Source organism: Hevea brasiliensis, chromosome 14 (genome assembly GCF_030052815.1).
Source record: "Hevea brasiliensis isolate MT/VB/25A 57/8 chromosome 14, ASM3005281v1, whole genome shotgun sequence".
Classification (NCBI taxonomy): domain Eukaryota; kingdom Viridiplantae; phylum Streptophyta; class Magnoliopsida; order Malpighiales; family Euphorbiaceae; genus Hevea; species Hevea brasiliensis.
This window is the reverse complement of record NC_079506.1, coordinates 41,645,822-41,666,391: the sequence shown is the minus strand read 5'-3', so window position 1 is coordinate 41,666,391 and position 20,570 is coordinate 41,645,822. Positions and strand designations below refer to the sequence as shown.

The 20,570-nt window shown below is 32.3% G+C and overlaps 1 protein-coding gene across 3 annotated transcripts; it reads left to right on the top strand.

Moving 5' to 3' along the window:
• Window positions 1-12,314: 12,314 nt before the first annotated feature.
• Window positions 12,315-19,196, top strand: LOC110669004 (uncharacterized). 3 transcript variants are annotated; one of them, XM_058134935.1, is made up of 12 exons: window positions 12,315-12,536; window positions 12,803-13,105; window positions 14,053-14,257; window positions 14,550-14,640; window positions 14,775-14,920; window positions 15,302-15,478; window positions 15,611-15,677; window positions 16,286-16,390; window positions 16,534-16,716; window positions 16,972-17,176; window positions 18,064-18,556; window positions 18,956-19,196. In XM_058134935.1, the coding sequence occupies exons 2-12, from the start codon at window positions 12,883-12,885 to the stop codon at window positions 19,062-19,064; spliced, it is 2,004 nt and encodes a 667-aa protein (XP_057990918.1). In that variant the 5' UTR covers window positions 12,315-12,536; window positions 12,803-12,882; the 3' UTR covers window positions 19,065-19,196. The 3 variants fall into 3 exon arrangements, with proteins under 3 accessions (XP_057990918.1, XP_057990917.1, XP_057990916.1); XM_058134934.1 differs by having other exon boundaries at window positions 12,699-13,105; XM_058134933.1 differs by having other exon boundaries at window positions 12,646-13,105.
• Window positions 19,197-20,570: the final 1,374 nt, after the last annotated feature.

Below are 20,570 nucleotides of genomic sequence, written 5' to 3'. Positions count from 1 at the left end.
TTTGCCTCAGTTTAACATTATCAAGAATACACATTCTGCCTTGATATAACAACAAGCCCTCATCATTTACTAACAACTCTGGTTTCTTGCCATCCCGAGCCTCTTCCATCAATTTCAAATACTTATCATCATTTTGTGCAGCTAATTTAATTTGTTTTATCAACATTGGCCTCACTTGCCAAGTAGCTACCATCTGCCCATCTTTATCAATCTCCCGATTAGCATGCAATGCCCTTAACTCATGTACCATGGATAATGGAGAAACCCTTAAACCAGCCATAGTCTTGCGACTTAAAGGATCAGCTACAACATTAGCTTTTCCAGGCTGATAGTCTATTAAGCAATCATAATCTTTTATCAACTGTAACCATCTCCTCCGCCTCAAATTTAACTCCTTCTATATGCCCAAGTACTTCAAACCTTTATAATCTGTATATATATAACATCTCTCTCCATACAAGTAATGTCTCCTGATCTTCAAGGCAAAGATAATGGCTGCCAACTCCAAGTCGTGTGTAGGACAATTTCTCTCATGTGGTTTAAGCTAGTGAGAAGCATAGGCAATGATATTTCTATCTTGCATCAACACACAATCTAATCCATTATGAGAAACATCACTATATATGTTGTACTCTTTACCCAAGGTAGGCAAAGTTAAGACCGGAGCTTCAGTTAAACACCTCTTCAAATCATCAAAACTCTTCTAGCATTGATCAGTCCACTGAAATTTCACATCCTTCCTAAGTAGCTTAGTTAGTGGCAAAGCTAGCATGGAGAATCCCTTCACAAACCTTCGATAATAGCCTGCTAAACCAAGGAAACTCTGAATTTCAGTGACATTTTTGGGTGGCTTCCAATTAAGAATGGCTTCTACTTTATTAGGATCCACCTGGATACCCTCTGAAGATATAATATGCCCCAAGAAAGTAATCTCCTTTAGCCAAAACTTACATTTCGATGGTTTGGCATACAATTGTTTCTCCCTCAAAGTCTATAATTTCAAAACTTATATAAAAACCATAGCTCTGATACCGCTAAAACATGTCACACCTTATCCCTTGTAAGGCACGACATGTTCCTGTAGCATGCCTAATGAATTACCAAACTACACCTACCGATAACCCATTAAATATACTACAAAGGATTTTAAACAAAATATAGCATTTTATTTTACCCTTATATTGTGGAAAACTGCATTGTGATGGTTGAAACTTTAGCAAACTCAAAACTCATTTTCATGCCCAGTAAACATTCATTGGAAATAATAATAGACTAAATATTATAAAGTTACATTTTCATAAGTCTTAAAATAAAATTTCAAATATTTGTAATCTTAAAATGCTTTAGTAATGTAATGCTTTTTAATACAAACTACTCAATGTTCGAACATCCATACATATAGCTACAAAATACATCAAAAGAAAATTACAAGGGTATACCTACTATATATACCCACAGTCAATACAAACTGCTGCTTCCAAGTCTCTCACTCGACAGCCTTCTCCTTTCTCTTACCTGCGACAGCATAAATAAGTTATCGCTGAGTATATCACTCAGTGGTGCACAACTAATAACTTTAAAACTTAAGGTGAAACACAACTTATCAAAATATAAGAAATCATATGTTTGCATAATCATGATAGCATCACAAAACTTTCTGAGCCCATAAGAATCATTTATTAAAATCACATTTTGAATGAATAATCATACTTCACAATTCACAATTCACAAATATAAGTGTTTCCAACATCAACACACAGTTTAGATCATGACACAAATTTTCACGATCAATGCCGTGTAACACCCCTATTTGCATAGCCTGGTATATTTCACTGTTCCGGTGACCGGTGTCGGTCCGGACAATTAAGAGAAGTAGAACAACGTCTAAGACACCTAGTTAAGCCCTGAACATAAATAATTAGTAATTGCCAAATAGTTAAGTATAAAGAAGAAAAACAAAGCATAAAAAGTTAAAATGAGCCAGGAGTCACAACGATGGGTGACCTTCTCGTGAAGGACTGCGAGGTCGATTTAAACTCAAATTTCAAACTGTAAAATGTGACGTTGTAGTCCTTAGGACTATTGCAAACACAGTGGAAAAGAGAAAATCATGAAAAAGAACTATTAAGCAGATCAAATAATCAAGTCAAGGATCCGGAAGAAATATTAAATTATTTGCAAACTGGATCGAACCAACGAGGGGCAATTTGGTCAATTTACCACTATAGATGACTCCTGACCTAACTGTCCAATAAAATCAGAGAAAAGAAAATTTTGGGATAAAAAAATTAAATAAAGAAATAATGGAAAATTAAATGCAAAAGAAAAAAAAAGGCAAAAGTTTATTACATCATGCTTACCTCATTGGATGACATCACACATGATGTCAAAATTTAATTTTAATTAACTTAATTTTTGACCAAGTCAATTACACCTAATAAAGACATAAAAAGAAAAGAAAAAAAGAAAAAAAATTATTCACTCTTCTTCCTCACAAACAGCCGTCCCATATCCCTCTTCTCTCTCTATGTATTCCACCATTAAAACTTGGTTTCAAGCTTGATTTCCATGCACATACCTCTAATTTCTCCCAAATTTCTTCATAAAACCTTGCTAACTCAAGTAAAAAAGAAGATTGGAGGACAAAGAAAAGGAAGGAATTGAAGATTGGAAAATTTAGAAGTCAAAGTTTGAGGTTAGTAATCTAGACTTGAATATTTTAGTTAAATGTTTATGTTCTTAGTTCAATTAACTTAGAAATATACTTAAAATTAAAAGAAAACTATCCTTGGGGGACCAAATAGAAATTCGGCTAGCAGTAGATTAGGGTTTGAAATAAGTGAATTTGATGTATTTGAATGGTTGTTTAAGTTGAATTTTGTATGTAGACTGTGGATTGGTGTTTGGAATGCATTAGATTTAAATTTTATGAATTAGGGTTTTGGCACCTAGGGTTTGGGAGAGAAAAATGTGAGAATTAGTCCAATGATGTGGCTAACCTTACTTGAGTTGAAAAATTGGTCATGTATAGCCAATTGTGGTGTGTAGGAAGCATTGGAATTAAGTTTAAATTTGGAATGGCTATGATCATTCTGCAGGCAGTATGACCTTGGTCCCTTTTAGGGACCAAAATTGAAAATTTACTAACCCAATTGATGTGAGACCAATTGGGAATGAAATTAGACACAAAATGACACATTTTTCATTCAGGAATTATGCCCAAAAAGTGACCATAGCATAGTGAACAAATTGGCCAAATCCGAATTAGGCAAATTGACCTATACAAAAAAATGATCAAATGAACAGTGTTTGTTCATTTGGCCATAACTTGGGCTAGGCATGTTCAAATGACCTGAAATTTTACCATTAGAAAGCTGAGACATGGCCCTACAACTTTCATGAAGAACACAAGTCCAAATTATGCCCTTAACTAAGTCATTTAGCCACCCAAATTTAGTGACCCAAAACTGCCAGAACCAAATTAGGTGCCCAGAAAATCTGGGTTAGATCAATCCGGCCAGCCATGTTCAAATGGCTATAACTTGAGCTACAAAACTCCAAATGGAGTTGTTCAAAAAGGAAAATAAAGTTAAGACAATAAGAAACAATTTATATGAAGAAAATTTAGCCAAATTCTAACAGCAACATGACCAATGGAACAGTGCAATACAAGACACCAAAATTGAAATTTTGAAATTTTGCCTAAAAGACTTAAGTTTTGAGAAAATAACCAAAACCAACAAATTAGGTAACCAAAATGTGGTATGTGGGTGAAATTAGAATTCTCATACCTATTAAGCATTAGAAAGTCAACAAATTGACTTGAATAGTATCGTGAATAGTAACCCCAAATATAAATTTTAAAGAACGTCAAGTTTAGCATATTTAAGCTTGGTATAAGTAGATTTGAATTCATTTTTAGATTTATGATAAATTATAATACTGAAACACTGTGAAATTGTATGTTTCAGTTGAAAAGAATACCGGGAAAAAACTCGAGGCATCGAGTCAAGGCCAAGAGGCGACTCGCTTAAGGTTTATGCACAACATAGAATTTTCTGTAAATTTTCTTCTGTAAATTGTTTTGAATGAATTGTGACTTAATTGTATTGAAATGTTTATTATGCTTTTGACTTAAATTGTTGAAAGTTTACTTGTATGTATTTGAAATGGCAATAAATGTTTGATAAATTGTTAAGATAGTTTTGAAACTACAGTGTCATGACCATATATTTGAATACCTCACTAGCATGACTAGTGGGGGAAATTAGTTTCAAATTTTGATTCCTTCTCTGGCTGAAGTATTGAGGTGTGTGCCAGTAGAAGAAGAAATTGAATGGGTACCCATATATTTGAGCTAGCTAGCCTTGTGATGTGACTTCTCATAAGCCTCTGGCTATTGAGATGATTATTGTTTCAAATGGCATGATATAACTGTGTGTTTTTATGAAATTTGTTTTGAGACTTTCGAAATGAAATTGTTTGGATTAAAAGCTTATAAATCATGTTTGTATTTATTTCTCATATTCAGTTCAGTTTTTGAATAAGTATGATTTAAATTCTGCATAAAAGTTATTTTAGTATGTTGTGCACCACTGAGTTATAGTACTCAGTGATGGCTGTTATTGCTGTCGTAAATATAGAGACTAGAGGAGCAGCAAAGTGAGCTGTTAAGGATTGTGGAGCCACCTTCCCTGAAATTCTATCGGGTATATTTTATAGACTGATTGTAATAATTATTTTGTTGTATATAAATATATGTACATATAGAACTGGTCATGAGCAGTTGTACAAAGTTTGTAATAATATTAGTTGGACTTTTCTAATGTAAATTCTAGATTGCTGAATGTAAATTATTTTAACTTTAATGAAATATGAATAAAATTATTTTATTTTAATTTGAATAAAATTACTTAGTATTATTTTGGATGATATCGAATTGGAAATTATTGATTTGAATTTTGGGATTTGAGAAATAATGTTGAAATTTGTTGTGGTGGATGTTGAAGTGTTGAGTTGATGAGATAAATCATTAAAAGTGTTTTTTTCAGCTATTTGAAGAACTGTTTTATCAAAATACAGACGGTACTCTACCAAAATTTTTCTAAAATTTGCGGACAAATAAAGAGGGACAAAAATTTTAACTAGTTTTCAAACTCTAATTAAATGTTTTAACACCTATTAGAAAATACTCACCACTTCTAAAAAGCAAGAAAATGATTTTAAAATCCCTTGTAGAGTACTTAATGAGTTATCGATAAGTGAAGTTCGGTAGTTCATTAGGTATTCTACGCGATCATGTTATGCCTTACAGAGAGGTAAGGTGTGACATGCCGTGTTGTACACCACGACAAAACAATCTCAACCTTACTAACCGTTATTAATAAGGGAAGGGCTAGCTAGCTAATAAGTACTCATATAGTCTCACCCCACTAACCGTTATTAATGGGGGGACATAATCATATTAAATATCAAACCCCAAGTAGCCATTACTACTGAGGAATTTCGAAGGGACTATCATGCTAACTGTGGTTTTAAAACAATTTTCAAGAGTTTCTAAATCAATAATCACATTTGCACAACAATAAACATATTCAAATCATCATGAAACCCATAAAGGGGTGACAACACATAAATTTCTCAAATGCAAGAGAAAAATCATATCTCATTCAAAATAAACTCATTCAAATCAAACTCATTCAAATAAACTCATTCAAATCAATTTACAAGGTTAAAACAAAGAAAAAGGTTAGTTGTGCACAAACTTTCAATAAACTCCTTTATCTTTACTTACTTCTTCTTGTCCGTCTCAACCTCTTTCTCTACTGAAAATATACAAATAGAATACCTCAATACTCATCTCAATTGCTGACAAGTACTCATTACATGAATGTCTAATGCATCCCAAGTTAACTTTGTAAATTTTAAAGAGTTTTGGATTTTGGATAGCTTGGTGCCCTAATCTTTGAACCTAATTTTTACCTAGTTCCAATCATAATTTGGTGAGGTGTTCTTCATGAAAATTGTCCCTCTATATCTCATCTTTATTTCCCTTTTTGAATCACCTAATTTGGTGAGGTTTGACGTTTTCTATTGATAAGATAAAAAAAAAAAAAAAAACCATGGATGAAAGGTGGGAAATCAAAAGTGGAGGGAGATTATTGATGGTGGAATGAAGAAATGATAGAGAGAGAATGGGGAAAGGTGGCGGCACCAAGGGAGAAGAAGAGGAAAAATAAGTTTTCTCTTTAGTAAATTTCTATCTTGCCTCTTATATATTTTCCCTAATTTTAGTTTATTTAAATTATAAATTTTAATTGTGTCATGGTGGGGTCATGCTTATGTCATAATGAATTAGAATTTTTTTGTTTTTATTTTTTTTATTTCCTTTACACATTTTTATTTGAATTTACCTCAAAATTTCTTCCTAATTCAATGCCTTAATTTTATTTTATCTAATTGACATTTTGGTCGAAAATCAATTCTTGAAGTGAATTGACCAAAATGCCCATCATCGGGTTTTAATCCCTCTTTTTCAATATACCCGATGAGTCCTTATATTTTTGGGTCACATGAATTTTTATTATATCTATCTCAATAAATTTTCATTCCATTTTTTGGTCATCAAGTGTTTTTGAATAGTACAAGTCACATACCAAAAATAGTACTATTCAGAGCTCGGAGGTTTGGGGTGTTACACTCTCAGTCCTCTCCAACCAATACTCTGTAGCAGCTGGGTCATCCTTGTCACACCTTATCCTTCCATAAATTGATGATGAAATATTTATCTTTGTCACACCTTCTTCCAAGCATCTTAAGCTCAAAATTTGGACCAGTCCTTAAAATAATGTTTTAGGCTTTTGTCTTAGGTTTCCAAATCATTTTGAATTACTTCAATTGGAGTTTTGTAGAGAAAGTTATGGCCTAATAACCATTCGGTGGTCACAAGGCAAATTGGCTAAGGTGCAAGAATTCTAGATTTGACATTCCTGACTTACCCTAACAATTCCCCTACTTTACCCTAAGAACTAGGTTCTGGTCAAAACATGAAGTTTTTAGTTCTATGTCTTATGAGAATTTTGGCATTAAAATTACTACATTTGCAATTTTGTAGCTTAAGTATAGCAATTTTGCCAAAACTGGTCGGATAGCTAATTATTTAGGATTTTCAGGTTAGTCCAGAATCAGGGCAGATTTGCTGGCCTAATTTTGTCTGACAATTTTATTAATTTAGGTCATAATTTGTAACACCCCTATGTTTGGTAGTGCGTTCTACTATTCCGGTAACTAGTGTCTGTCCGGACAGCTAGGATGCCTAGAACTAAATTTAACTATTAGTGAGGAGACATAAAATAATGAAATACAAGAAAAGAAAATATAAGAAAAACAAAAGAAAAATAATAGCAATGAAATGAAACTAAGTTAAATGAGCCAGCACCGCAGCGATGGATGACCGCACGGAAAAGTTACGGCGCAGGCAATAGTTAACCCCAGGACTGCAGGGAACCCTCAGAATTTAGTTTCAAGACATAATTAAAAACTTATTGAAGTATAAATGTCATTAGAAATATCAAAGAAAAATTAATTAATTAGTATAAAGAAAAACGAGAAATCGAGAAAACTGACAAAAATCAGTGTTATCTAAAAAGTCGAGAATACAACCCGAATAGGGGCATTGAAGTTGATTTCATTGCTTATATGTATTGAAGTTGATTCCCATGTGTAAAGTTTGAATGGTGAGCTTGAAAAGTAAAAATGGAAGTTGATATGTAGGGATGTTACTTTGGCAGCCTCATAATGGAAATTGATAATGTTCAAATTCATGAAATGTTGTTGATGTATTGTACAAAAAAATGGCAGCCTATGTGTGTGGAATAGTAGTGATAGATATGTAATTTGATGATGGAAGTATGTGTGATAATTATAAGTAATTATGTGTATATGTTATTGGGTTTGAACTTTGTAAATTGTGACTGCATTTGGTATATTTTGAAGTTGTTATATTCTGTCCAAGTTGACCTATAATGTAAAGAATTGAATGGTTATGGTTAGTGCCAAATGCAGAATGGTATGGAGAAATGAAGATATAGTTAGTAATTATATGTTTGGTTTGGTGCTTAAAAGGCATGTAGAGGGCAGTGTGCAAATGGGCCTATAACCCTAAGTGTGTGACTCCAATTGGTATGAGGCCAACTGGAGGTGAAACTAGGCACAAAATGTGCCAACTTTCATGAGGAAAGTCTACCTAAATTCTGTCCAGAAAGTGACTTGAAAAATGACCAAATCCGGATTAGTGACTTGAAAACCTGAAAATTGACCATTTGGGCAGCAGTTAATGTTTTGGCCATAACTCACTCAAAACAGGTCCAAATGACCTGAAATTTTTACCATGAATAGATTAGACATAGAGCTACAACTCTTATGAAGACACCAAAACCCAGAAATGACAATAAGCAAGTCAAAATGCTTGCACAAGTTCGGGTATAAAAACTGCCAGAACCAGAAATAACCTAAAAATGACCTAAAGTTGCCATTTTAGTGCAATCTGTCCAGCTTTAGTAAATTGACCATATCTTGGTCTATACAACTCAGAATGACCTGAAATTTTGCCCAGAGTGCAATAAGACATAGAGCTACAAGTTTGCTTCTTTAGCCAGAAGCTAAAAACTAAGAGAAATAGGACTTTAAGCTAGGCTAATCTAGCACACAAAAATTGAGAACTTGACATTTACATATAATGATGCTTGAAATAATTTGGCAATGAATGTCAACTTGTAAAAATGGTAAATTGCACTATAATAGTAGCATATTGAAATGCAAAATGTGACATATTGGTAACATTAAACCTAATTCACATAGAGTGCATCAAGGGTCAATATTATAGGTTGACTAAGGAAAACAATAGAATTAAATAAATTAATTATTGAACCTTATTGTTAGAGATAGTTTAAATGAGTACTGAAACACTTCAAATTGTGTGTTTCAGTTAGAAAAGACTCAGAGAAGGAGAAGGAAACACTGAGTCAGGGCCAAGAGGTTACTCTTTAGAGGTTTGTGCACAACAGTTATTTCTTTTGAATTTTCAATTGAAATAAATTATGATAATTTGTCTGTTATTGTTTAAATTATGAAAATTTGTTTGAATGATATTTGATGGATACTTATTGCTTGAAAAACATTGTAAATGGTTTGAAACCACAGCTATCATGTATATTGATTGAATTCCTCCCTAGCTTGTGTAGTGGAACAAATTGATTTTGAATTCCCTCTCTGGCTGAAGTGCTGAGGTGTGTGCCTGTTGAGGACGAATAGGATGAGTACTCATTTATTTGCTAGCTAGCTATGTTATTCCTCATTAGCCATTGGCTTTTGGGATGAATTGGACTATGGAATCATGATTAAGCTGTTTGTGTGATTTATTGATATTTATTGTGATATTGTGAAATGGAGTTTAATTCTTTATGACATTCACCGTCTTTTGAATTCAACTATGATTTTAAGTATCCACAGTTCATATGATTTATGGTTTACGATTTTAAATTATATTTTCTTAATGTTGTGTACCACTGAGACATTGGCTCAGCGATAGCTTTTTCATTCTTTGTCGCGCAGTAGACAAATGCAGCAGAGCAGTATATCGCTTGTGCTACATTTTGGAATTCTGCCGGGTATATTGAGTATACCATATTTTTTTAATTTTTGTTGTAATGTATGTGAACTGTATGTATATATTGTACTTGGTCTTGAGCAGTTGTGAACTAAAGTTGTAATATATTTATTTCTTATCTCATCTTTTGAACTACTCAGTCATTTTGTAGTCTATCTTTGGAAATGTTGAAAATTGATGTTGAATTGAGTTAACAAATGTTGAAAAATTTATTGTGTTGAACTATTATTGGAGTTTGGGATTGAAGAAATATATTGGAAGTGCTTTTTACAGGTTTTTGAAGAATTGTTTCATTCAAAATACAGATGGCACTTTGCCAAAATTTTTATAGAAATTATTGATACTGTAGATTTGTTAATTGGTTCACTTCAGATAAAAAAAAAAAAAAAATTTACACCTGTCAAAAGTGCTCACCACTATAAAAAGAATTAAGAAAATGTTTAAAATCCCTTGTAGTGTATTTAATGAGTTATCAGTAGGTGAAGTTTGGTAATTCATTAGGTATACAACGGGATTATGTTATGCCTTACTAAGGGGTAATGTGTGACATAATTTGACTTCATGGTCTTCATAAGAACTGTTCTCTTATCTCAAGATTCCATAGGTTTAAGAATCACCTAATTTAGAGTTTCCTAGAGTGAATTATGCCTAATTCACTAAGTATTTTTCATTTGGTCATTTCTGTCAGGTCCAGAATTACAATTTTGGATTCAAGCCCTAATTAGGGTAACTTATGGTCATATTCTAGGCAGGTTATCTTCACAAAAATTCTAGCATTATGTCTTAACTTTCATTTTCAATTGGTTTTACACCATTTGGAGTTAGGTAGCTCAACTTATGAGCATTTATGTACACTAGACTCAAGTGTCCAGAATTCCAGACCCAAGGTTCATTTACACTCCTAATAATTTCCTTTACCAACCAACTTCATTTCACAATCAATACACACCAAATGACTATAATTCAACATTAAGAACATCAATTGCACTTCATGGCATAAAAGCCCTAATTTCACAAAATCTCTAATTGCACATTTTCTCCAATCCATACCATTCCATGTAATTTCAACACACATAGCATGCATATAACTTCACCTACACTAGGTTTCATGTTGAACTAAATCAAACACATCAAAGCCCTATTCCCCCATGGCTGGCCGAAATTCAAGCCCCTCCTAACAACCATGATTTCATCATTTCTTAATTCAATTCCTCATAATTGCACTCAATTTCAAGAATAGAAAAAGAAAGAAGGCTTAGAAGATCACTTACCTTACTTGACCCTTTTTCCTTCTTGCCAAACTTCAAGATTTCTTGATTCTTCCACTTTCAATCTTCTAATCAAAACCAAATATCAAGTTTTTATTGAAGTGGCTATGAAATTTATGGAGGAAAACTAAGGTTTTAGGAGCTTAGTATGGTTAACAATGGAGGAACAAGGAAGATGAAGGATGGAAGATGGTGAGCCTACCAAACTAGGAAGAAACGAAGAAGAGATAAACTTGCATTTATTAATTTTGTCTTTTATATTTATTTGTCTTATTTTACATAATTTAAATTTTAATTATAATTATTATTATTTTAATAAATTAAGTAATTCCTTATGTATCCCTTTTAATTATTCTTACGCACTTTCATATTTTTAATTATTTTTTAATATTTTAATTTCACTCAAATTAATGGATATTTAGGTTAAAAATCAATTCTTTAAGTAAATTGACCAAAATGTTCTTAATCGGATTATAGTCAATCTTTTTTCATAATATCGTTTAAGTCCATAATTCGATGGTCATTTTAATTTTATTGTATCTATCTCAATGAATTTTCATCTTATTTTTGATCCTCAAGGTAGTTTTGAATAGTACCATTCACAGACAAAAAATTATACTATTTAGAGCTTAGAGGTTTGGAGTGTTACAATATTTTAAGTTAAAAATTAAAAGTAAGTAGTCAAATTAAGAGTGTATTACTTATAAGTTGATCAAACCTACTTATAAATAAAAAGTTGTAAGTAGATTACCATTTGGTTTGACTTATAATTTAAAAAAAAATACTTAAAATAAGTCAGAAGTCATAAGTAAAGTAATTCATTTATTTATTTTAAAACTACTCTTTGACTAAGTAAAAAACTATATTATCCTAATAATTTTTAAAAATATCAATATTATCCTCATTTTAACAACTACAACACTTAATTATATATATTTTTGATAATTTCAATAAATTAAATTATTTTTAAATATCTTTAACCCAACATTTAAACTATTTAAAAAATATTTTTAAATAATTTTATCAACTAATTAATTACTTATTTTTAATTTGATTATAAGTTAAAAAAATATATTTTAGATCAAAAGTTAAAAGTAAGTAGTCAAATTAACTCTTTTACTTAAGTAATTTTTTTAAATTATAAATTAAATTAAATATTAATTTATTTTTAATTTTTTACTTATAAGTGATTTTGATGGATTTATAAGTCGAATTAAATACTATCTTCATTTATAAATTTTATATTGATTAAAATTAACATTATTATTTTTTAAAATAAGATAAATTTTATATATAAATATTTGTTAAGAACTTTGCATTTATTGAATATATAAAAAGGCATCGTAGGTAAAAATTTCTATTAAAAAAATGTTAAAAAAAAAAAACCTACAGCACGATTTGCACGTCGCCCGCCCGTCTCGAGATGAAAAAATGACGGTCTCGACCACGATCTGAGTCCAGTTTCTATCACAATCAAGAAACCAATAAAGAAAATGCTTTTCAAGCAACGACAATACCCACCACCAAGAAATCAACTGCTTGTGAACAATTCAGTTTTCCATTTCCCCTTGCATTTTTGTGCTTCTTCTGCTGCTGCTCTAGTACGTTTTCTTGCTCTCTCTTGTATAAGTGGGATGTGCTTTTTGGGTTTTTGAAAGCTGACTGATATTGGTCTTGCATTTGGTTTGTTTGGTTGCTGAGAAAATGTAGAGAAAGAGAAGGAAGTAGAGAACTATTGAGTTCTTTTTTTTTTCTGTTTTCAGATTTGCTAATGCTCAGTAGTTGCATTTCTTTGCTTCCCAATAGATGATTGATTTCCTTGGCTTTTTCTCTGCAACCAACAGAGTTTAGTTTTTTTATTTTTCAGAATTTGGGTTCTCACTTTCTCTCTCTTTTCCCTTGGTTTTTGATGTGACTGACTGTAAGAAAAAGACTTGGGAAGTGAAGATGTCTAGGGTTTTTGTGGTTGAAGTAATGGGGATCTTGTGGTTATGGGTGTGGATAGCAATGGTAGAAGCTGAGCATGTGAAATACAAGGACCCAAAACAACCGGTGGGGGCTCGAGTTAAGGACCTAATGAGTAGAATGACTCTGGAAGAAAAAATTGCTCAAATGGTACAAATTGACAGATTGATTGCAACTCCTGCGATTATGAAGACCTACTCCATTGGTATATTCTCCTCTCTCTCTCTCTCTCTCTCTCTCTCTCTCTCTCTCTCTCTCTTTGTTCTTTGTAATTTAACTATTTCCTGATTAATATTCAATTTTAGCAAGCCATTTGAGCAATTTTATAATGTTGCTGATGCTGTTATTATTAGTAAATTATACTTTGTCCCCGTTGAATCGCATTGCATTTGTCTCGGATCAAAGAGAAATAAAGGGTAAACACATTCTTTGCCACTTACATTCCTGGGCTTTTTATTACATCTAGTCCAAGTTCATAATATTATTTTCTATGGAGGATAATTTATTTAATTGATAGTATGTAATCAACAGTTGCTTTCTAAAATGATGTTGGCTAATTCTTATGTTTTTAACTCCTTGCTTTGGTTGATGCAACCATTTTGCGTTATCAGGCTAAAAAAGTCCAATAAATTACAAATTGTGGCTTATTCCTTTATGATTTACTTCTCATTACCTAATGATGTTATAAGTATATATTTATTGTGTAGGGAGTGCCAAGTTTAGTGCATTTGTTGCAATAATATGCTTACGCATATTAGCATTGTTGGAAATTGCTTGTAGAAATCCTTAATTATTAACACAGGCAATATCATGAGTGTCTTCTAGGCTTCTTGGAAGCATTGAGAAGTGAGAACCTTAAGGTTGTTCAAAGTTTCCATTTCTGTGCGTATGGTTCATTACTTCATTCTGCCCTTAGATTACTCATTTCTTCTACCTGTTGCTGCATTTGATTAAGTCTCTCGTCAAACGGGAGGTAGAAGAAAACTGAGACTGATTTATCATCAATGTAGTCCTCAAGAATTCTCTACTTATTGGTTGATAGTATAGTGTGAATAACTAAGGACAATCATTATAAAGTTAACACAAATGTTTTTATTTTTTATTTAAAAAAAAAAAATAAACACTTGGACTAAATGTTTCTCCTTCCTACAGGTAGCGTGCTGAGTGGTGGTGGAAGTGCACCACTTCCTGAGGCTAGTGCTGAGGATTGGGTTAATATGATAAATGAGTTTCAAAATGGGTCTTTGTCAAACCGTTTGGGCATTCCAATGATTTACGGCATTGATGCTGTTCATGGACATAACAATGTCTACAATGCTACAATATTTCCCCACAATATAGGGCTTGGAGCTACCAGGCAAGTATAAATTTACTGTTTCTTATTTAATGGTTGTTCTTAACACTTTATCGATCTTGTCGGACTTATCAATCAGCAATTTGTTTGGTTAATGCACATTGGGATAGTGGATGTTCTTGTAATTAGTTTTGCTAGTGCTGTTTTTTTTTTTAAAAACAATTGGAGGTTTTGATGTTTGGATTTGTATTTTATTAATTGTTTGGGGGAAAACCATCAAGTTGTTGGATAATTTAAACAATCCCATTAAGATACATCTACTTATTCAATAGTTTCTTGAAATGCTTGTAAACAGGGATCCGGACCTGGTGAAGAGGATTGGCAGTGCAACTGCTCTTGAAGTTAGAGCCACAGGGATTCCTTATGTCTTTGCTCCGTGCATTGCAGTATGTAACACGATTTGAAATTTGTTCATATGTATAGGAGTATATAAGCTATTAGGTCTTTGAAGCTGTAAAATGATTCCTTTCATGCATTTACCTTTCATCAACTCTTTTTCTTCCTGTTACCATCTTTAAAGGTTTGTAGAGATCCGAGGTGGGGTCGGTGTTATGAAAGCTACAGTGAGGATCACAAAATTGTGGAAGAGATGACTGAAATTATACTTGGTCTGCAAGGGGATATTCCTGCTAATTCTTGGAAAGGAGTTCCATATGTTGGTGGAAAGTAAGAATTTGTTGAAGTCAAAATATCCTTGATAGAATAGTCTTTATCATTCAAGGTTATGCATTATTCTAAGATAACTTGCTTGGTCACTTTTCTACTTCTGAAATCAAACTGAGCATGGTATTTGTCTTTTTTTTTTTTTTTTTTTTTTTTTAAATTAATGTTTTTTGTGATGCTTGGGAATTGTACTTGTTAAATGATGTCATTGTATAAGATGTATATGCTTAAATCAAAACACTTACAAATTGCCTCTCTCTTTCCTAATTTTGCTGTATTACTTGTTACCTCTGTGCTATAAGTCTTCATGTTCAACTTTTCAAATACATATTAGATGTGTTTCTTTTTGATATTTTTGTTATTGAACCTCTCCGTTATTGTAAGGAAAAAAGTTGCAGCTTGTGCGAAGCACTTTGTGGGTGATGGTGGAACAACCAAGGGCATCAATGAGAACAACACAGTGATTGACAAGCATGGGTTGTTGAGCATCCACATGCCTGCTTATTCTGATTCAATTATCAAGGGTGTTTCAACAATCATGGTTTCCTACTCTAGTTGGAAAGCAACCATTCATTACTCTCTGCAGTTCTCAAGCGCCAATAGGTATATCCTAGGACTTCACACACAAGTTCATTCATCCCAAATTGTTGAGACAATTTTCCTAGACAGGGTTCATGCCTTAGTGACTTGGAATGGGGTTAAGATGCATGCAAACCGTGAGCTAATTACTGGCTTCCTCAAGAAAACCCTCAAATTTAAGGTTAAGTTCACATTTCAGTTTTGGTACTTATTCATTGTAGTTACTTTAAGGTTTGTACGTAGATAGGTCAACTTGTAAGGCATGGAAACATTCTGTGTCCTTGTGCAAAAATAAGGAAAATGATGAAGATACAATTCACTTCTTAATGTGTCGCTCAACTTGAGAACAATTTAGTGCCAATTACTTCTCATTGGTTGGATCTGTCTTGTCATAGCATCATTTAATGCATTAAATGTAGACATTTGTGCATGCTTAACCTGTCATTTGTTTTTTAATGGAAGCAGAGGTTACCATATTTCATAAATTTTCATTTTCTATAACATTTTGTATTTCCACCACACCTTATTAAATCTTTATCTTGTTCTTCATTTCTTGAGCTAATTGTTACTTGATTGACCTATATTCTTTATTCAAGACAGATTTATTGCAGGTTATGGAAATGTTTGCTTTTAAGGACTTATTTGCTATCTTTTGGTCTTTTCATAGTCTATTGTTTCATGGATTTCACACTGGCTTTCAATGATTCTGTTAGCTTTGCCATATATGCCCAATATTTTTTATTGCTTATGATGCTAACTGCACTTCTTTTGGTGGATGGATTGGTGCAGGGTTTTATTATCTCAGATTGGCAGGGCATTGACAGGATTACCTCACCACCATATGCGAACTACTCCTATTCTGTTCAAGCTGCAATTCAAGCTGGCATTGACATGGTTAGCAGCTTGCTTTATACATGATGACATTTGAGACTGAATTCAAGTGACTGTTTTAGCCCTGCAATAGTTAATGCAGGATTGCTAATGTGGGTAAAAGTGATTTTTTTTGAAACTTGGAAGTGTGTTTATTTGCTTTTCAGGTTATGGTCCCTTTCAACTATACTGAGTTTATTGATGATCTTACTGATCTAGTCAAGAAAAATGTCATCCCTATTGATCGCATTGATGATGCTGTGGGAAGGATTTTGCTCGTCAAGTTCAGCATGGGCCTGTTTGAAAACCCTTTGGCTGATCTCAGCCTAGTCAATGAGCTTGGAAGTCAGGTTAGTAAATCAAATTATTATTCAGTATCGAGATTACATCTAAATTGGTCTTTTTAATTATTAATTTACCTTGGTATTACAATGTTGGTGTTGGATAGCATGAAACATGCAAAAAATAGGTATTTTCCATTGTATGCTTGAATCACTCTCTTGCATTTAGTTGCTTACAGGTCTTTCTGCAGCAATCATACTAAAAAGTGATTTCTACAATGAAGAATGCTAATTCCATGAATGATGAATGACCTGTTAATCTAGGGACATAGAGACTTGGCAAGGGAAGCTGTAAGGAAATCACTTGTGTTGCTGAAAAATGGGATAAATGGAACTGATCCATTACTACCCCTCCCCAAGAAAGCTTCAAAGATTTTAGTTGCAGGTACTCATGCTGACAATTTGGGCTACCAATGTGGAGGGTGGACAATTGCATGGCAAGGATTTAGTGGCAACAACTATACAAGGGGTATGTTTTACTTAACATGTTATAGTTATAATACAGTAATACACAGTACAAGGGTTATTCTTTATTTAACATGCTCGTGGAACTTCTATCCTTTTGTAACTTGTATGAACAATATGATCAGAGAGAGAGAGAGAGGGAAAAGAAATGGCATTTAATTGCACCCCTATAGAATAACACTAATTAACTTGTTAAGAACTCATTTAGAGTAGATTTCAAATAACATTATTTTATAAAACATTTCAAATCCACACTAAAGACAAGATATTCTCCACATTTATGAGTCAATATAAATATATGACTCTAATTAATTGAAAAAAATAAACTATAATATTCTCAAATTCAAATCTCAAATTTTAAATTCCCCATCCAAACACAAGGTAATAGAATTGTTGCATTCTTGTTTTACGGAACCATACGAGTCAACTTTGGATTGAATATTTACATGGGATATGTGTGCACTAAAATCTTGGTGTGTACATATTTATATATATGTGTGTGTGTGTGTGTGTGTGTGTGTAAGGCATGAACCCTGTCTAGGAAAATTGTCTCAACAATTTGGGATGAATGAACTTGTGTGTGAAGTCCTAGGATATACCTATTGGCGCTTGAGAACTGCAGATGGGTAATTGACTTCACATAAACCTGTCTAATTTAAAATACATTAAACACAGGTAATCCAAAGTGGTCTTGAGCATTGCATTGTTGTGTTCTCTCCCATAATTTCCAATTGCTCGAATCATTTCCCTAAAGCTATCATAATTCACAGCATTAAAAGCTATTTCAACTTGTGCTTAGTTGTAATCCTGAGAAATGATTGAATATTAAATATCCTCTTTTTGTCTTTTTGTGAGAAGCAATAAAATCAATCTTGTTTCTTTCGGTTATAGGAACAACCATCCTTGCTGCCATAAGATCTATAGTTGATCCTAGTACAGAAGTTTTCTTCCAAGAGAATCCTGATAGCAAGTTTGTCAAGTCCAATAACTTTGCTTATGCTGTTGTTGTTGTTGGTGAGCCTCCTTATGCTGAAACAGCAGGAGATAGCATGAACCTCACAATGATAGATCCTGGTCCAAGTGTTATCAGCAATGTCTGTGAGGCTGTCAAGTGTGTTGTTGTCATCATCTCTGGTCGACCTATTGTGATTGAACCATATGTTTCCTTAGTTGATGCCTTAGTTGCAGCATGGTTGCCTGGCACCGAAGGCCATGGGGTGACTGATGTCCTTTATGGAGACTATAGATTTAGTGGAAAACTTCCAAGAACATGGTTTAAAAATGTAAATCAGCTACCAATGAATGTTGGGGATTCACACTACGATCCACTTTTCCCCTTTGGCTTTGGGCTGAAAACTGGGTCTGTTCCAGGTGTTGTGGGAAGGTAAATCTAATTATTTACTCTTATTTTATTTTATTTTATTTTTTTAACCCTCTTGATTCTTTAGTGTGTTCTGCATATTTATTCCAAAAGAAAAACGAAAACTGTTGGCTATGTTTTTTCTCCTGTTTATATGTTCTCTGGTGCCATGCAGGTCACTTTTGAATAACCTCGAAATTTATATGTTTTAGCATATGGTATTTGCTACATGTGAACATTTTCATTGCAACTCGGTTCCTTTTCTAGCAAATTCAGGGATTTTCCAACCTTTTTGCTGTTGTTTCACTGACAACCATACTCTTTCGTTGCCTGTATAATAGTGATTGCTGTTGATTGTCTTTGTTTAGTGAAAATTAGTTTTTTTGCATGGGTAATTATTAAATTGGTGTTGTTTGTTTGTAGGTCAACATCAGCTGGTGTTGTTGGGAGGCCATATATACCTTTTATTGTGGTCCTTGTAACATTCAATTTGTATTTCACAGGCATAATTTTTAACTTGAATCACTCATGAACAAGTATCCTTATTTTAGATAATTGAATAGATTGGTCTGTTTTTCCCGCACCTTGAAGAGATGTTTACCCATTTCCTTTCAATCAATGGAATGTTGGCCATGTTTAGCAGGCTACAAAAAAATTAATTCGATTTCTTAGTGTGACTTTGGTGTAATGGTAAAGTTACTCTATTTGTGACCTTAAGGTCCTGTATTTGAGCCACGGAAATAATCACTCTGCAGATTAAGAGTAAGGTTGCATACAATCAACCTCTTCAGAGCCCATAAATATTTAATGTTGATGAATATGATGTTGATGTTCTTACTTCTTGTTAGATCTAGGTAGAATTAAAGTGTAGATCGTGAAAATTTTATGATAATAATAATAATAATAATAATAAAAATTTGACCCAATTAAGTTTTTAGCATGAGGATTGTTAACTCGATAAAAAATTGTGTTTTAAAGATATTTAAGTTTGAAATCAAGTTTTCTTAAAAGAAAGAAATTAAAAGAAATAAAATAATAAAAAAAATTATTATGTATCAAAGTGGCTTAATTGTTTTAGTTATGAATTTCAAACCACGTGAAAACGTATTTATGATGGAAGAGGCTTAAAATTAATTAATTAATTAAAGTTTTGGCCCAAAATTTAATTAGGCCATGAAAGTTTAACATGATGAAGCAAACGTGTTGAAAAGAATATTTTCGGGAATATATTCTCCCAAAAATAAGGAAAGCGAAAAAAAAAATGTTTTCCACTCAATCTAATTAAGATTTATAATTAAACTTAATAAATAAATAAATATTAGGTTTATTAAGATATATAATTTATATATATGCCTTATAATATTTATTCTAGTTTGTTAGTCATCAAAGTGGCCTAACTATAAATGATGCTTACATGCATATAAAAATTATCAATTATCAATACTAATAGATACTTATGATGAAAAATGGATTAATTGATACCCACTAGTTATCAGAACTTAACTTAAGAATTTTACCTAAAGGTAAATTAATTATTATATGATAGTGAGAATTATGAGGACAATAATATTTTATCAAATATATATTGGATGTCTAAAGACAGCATGTATATTTGATGTAAGTTAATTATTGTCCAATCAAGTTTAAAGACATTTAATTTATGATAGTATATTATAGTATCGACCCAAAGGAGAATTATAATATACTATAATTGTTAAAGTTATCTGAATTTATGTCACACCTTACTCCTCTGTACGGCATGACATGATCCCGCAGCATATCTAATAAATTATCAAATTTCATCTCCCGATAATCTATTAAATATACTATAAGAGATTTTAAAACAAATTCAATTTATTTTAAAGTTTGATGTGGTGATAAATAGTTATTGAAGTGCTTTTAAATGAAGTTTATGTCATAAATTTTATTTTAAATTAATCGAGCATTTTTAGAATTTTACAAAAATTTCGGCATAGTAACGGCTAAAATTCAAGAAAACAGTTCTTCTAAACCTGTAGAAAAAAAATTTATAAAAATA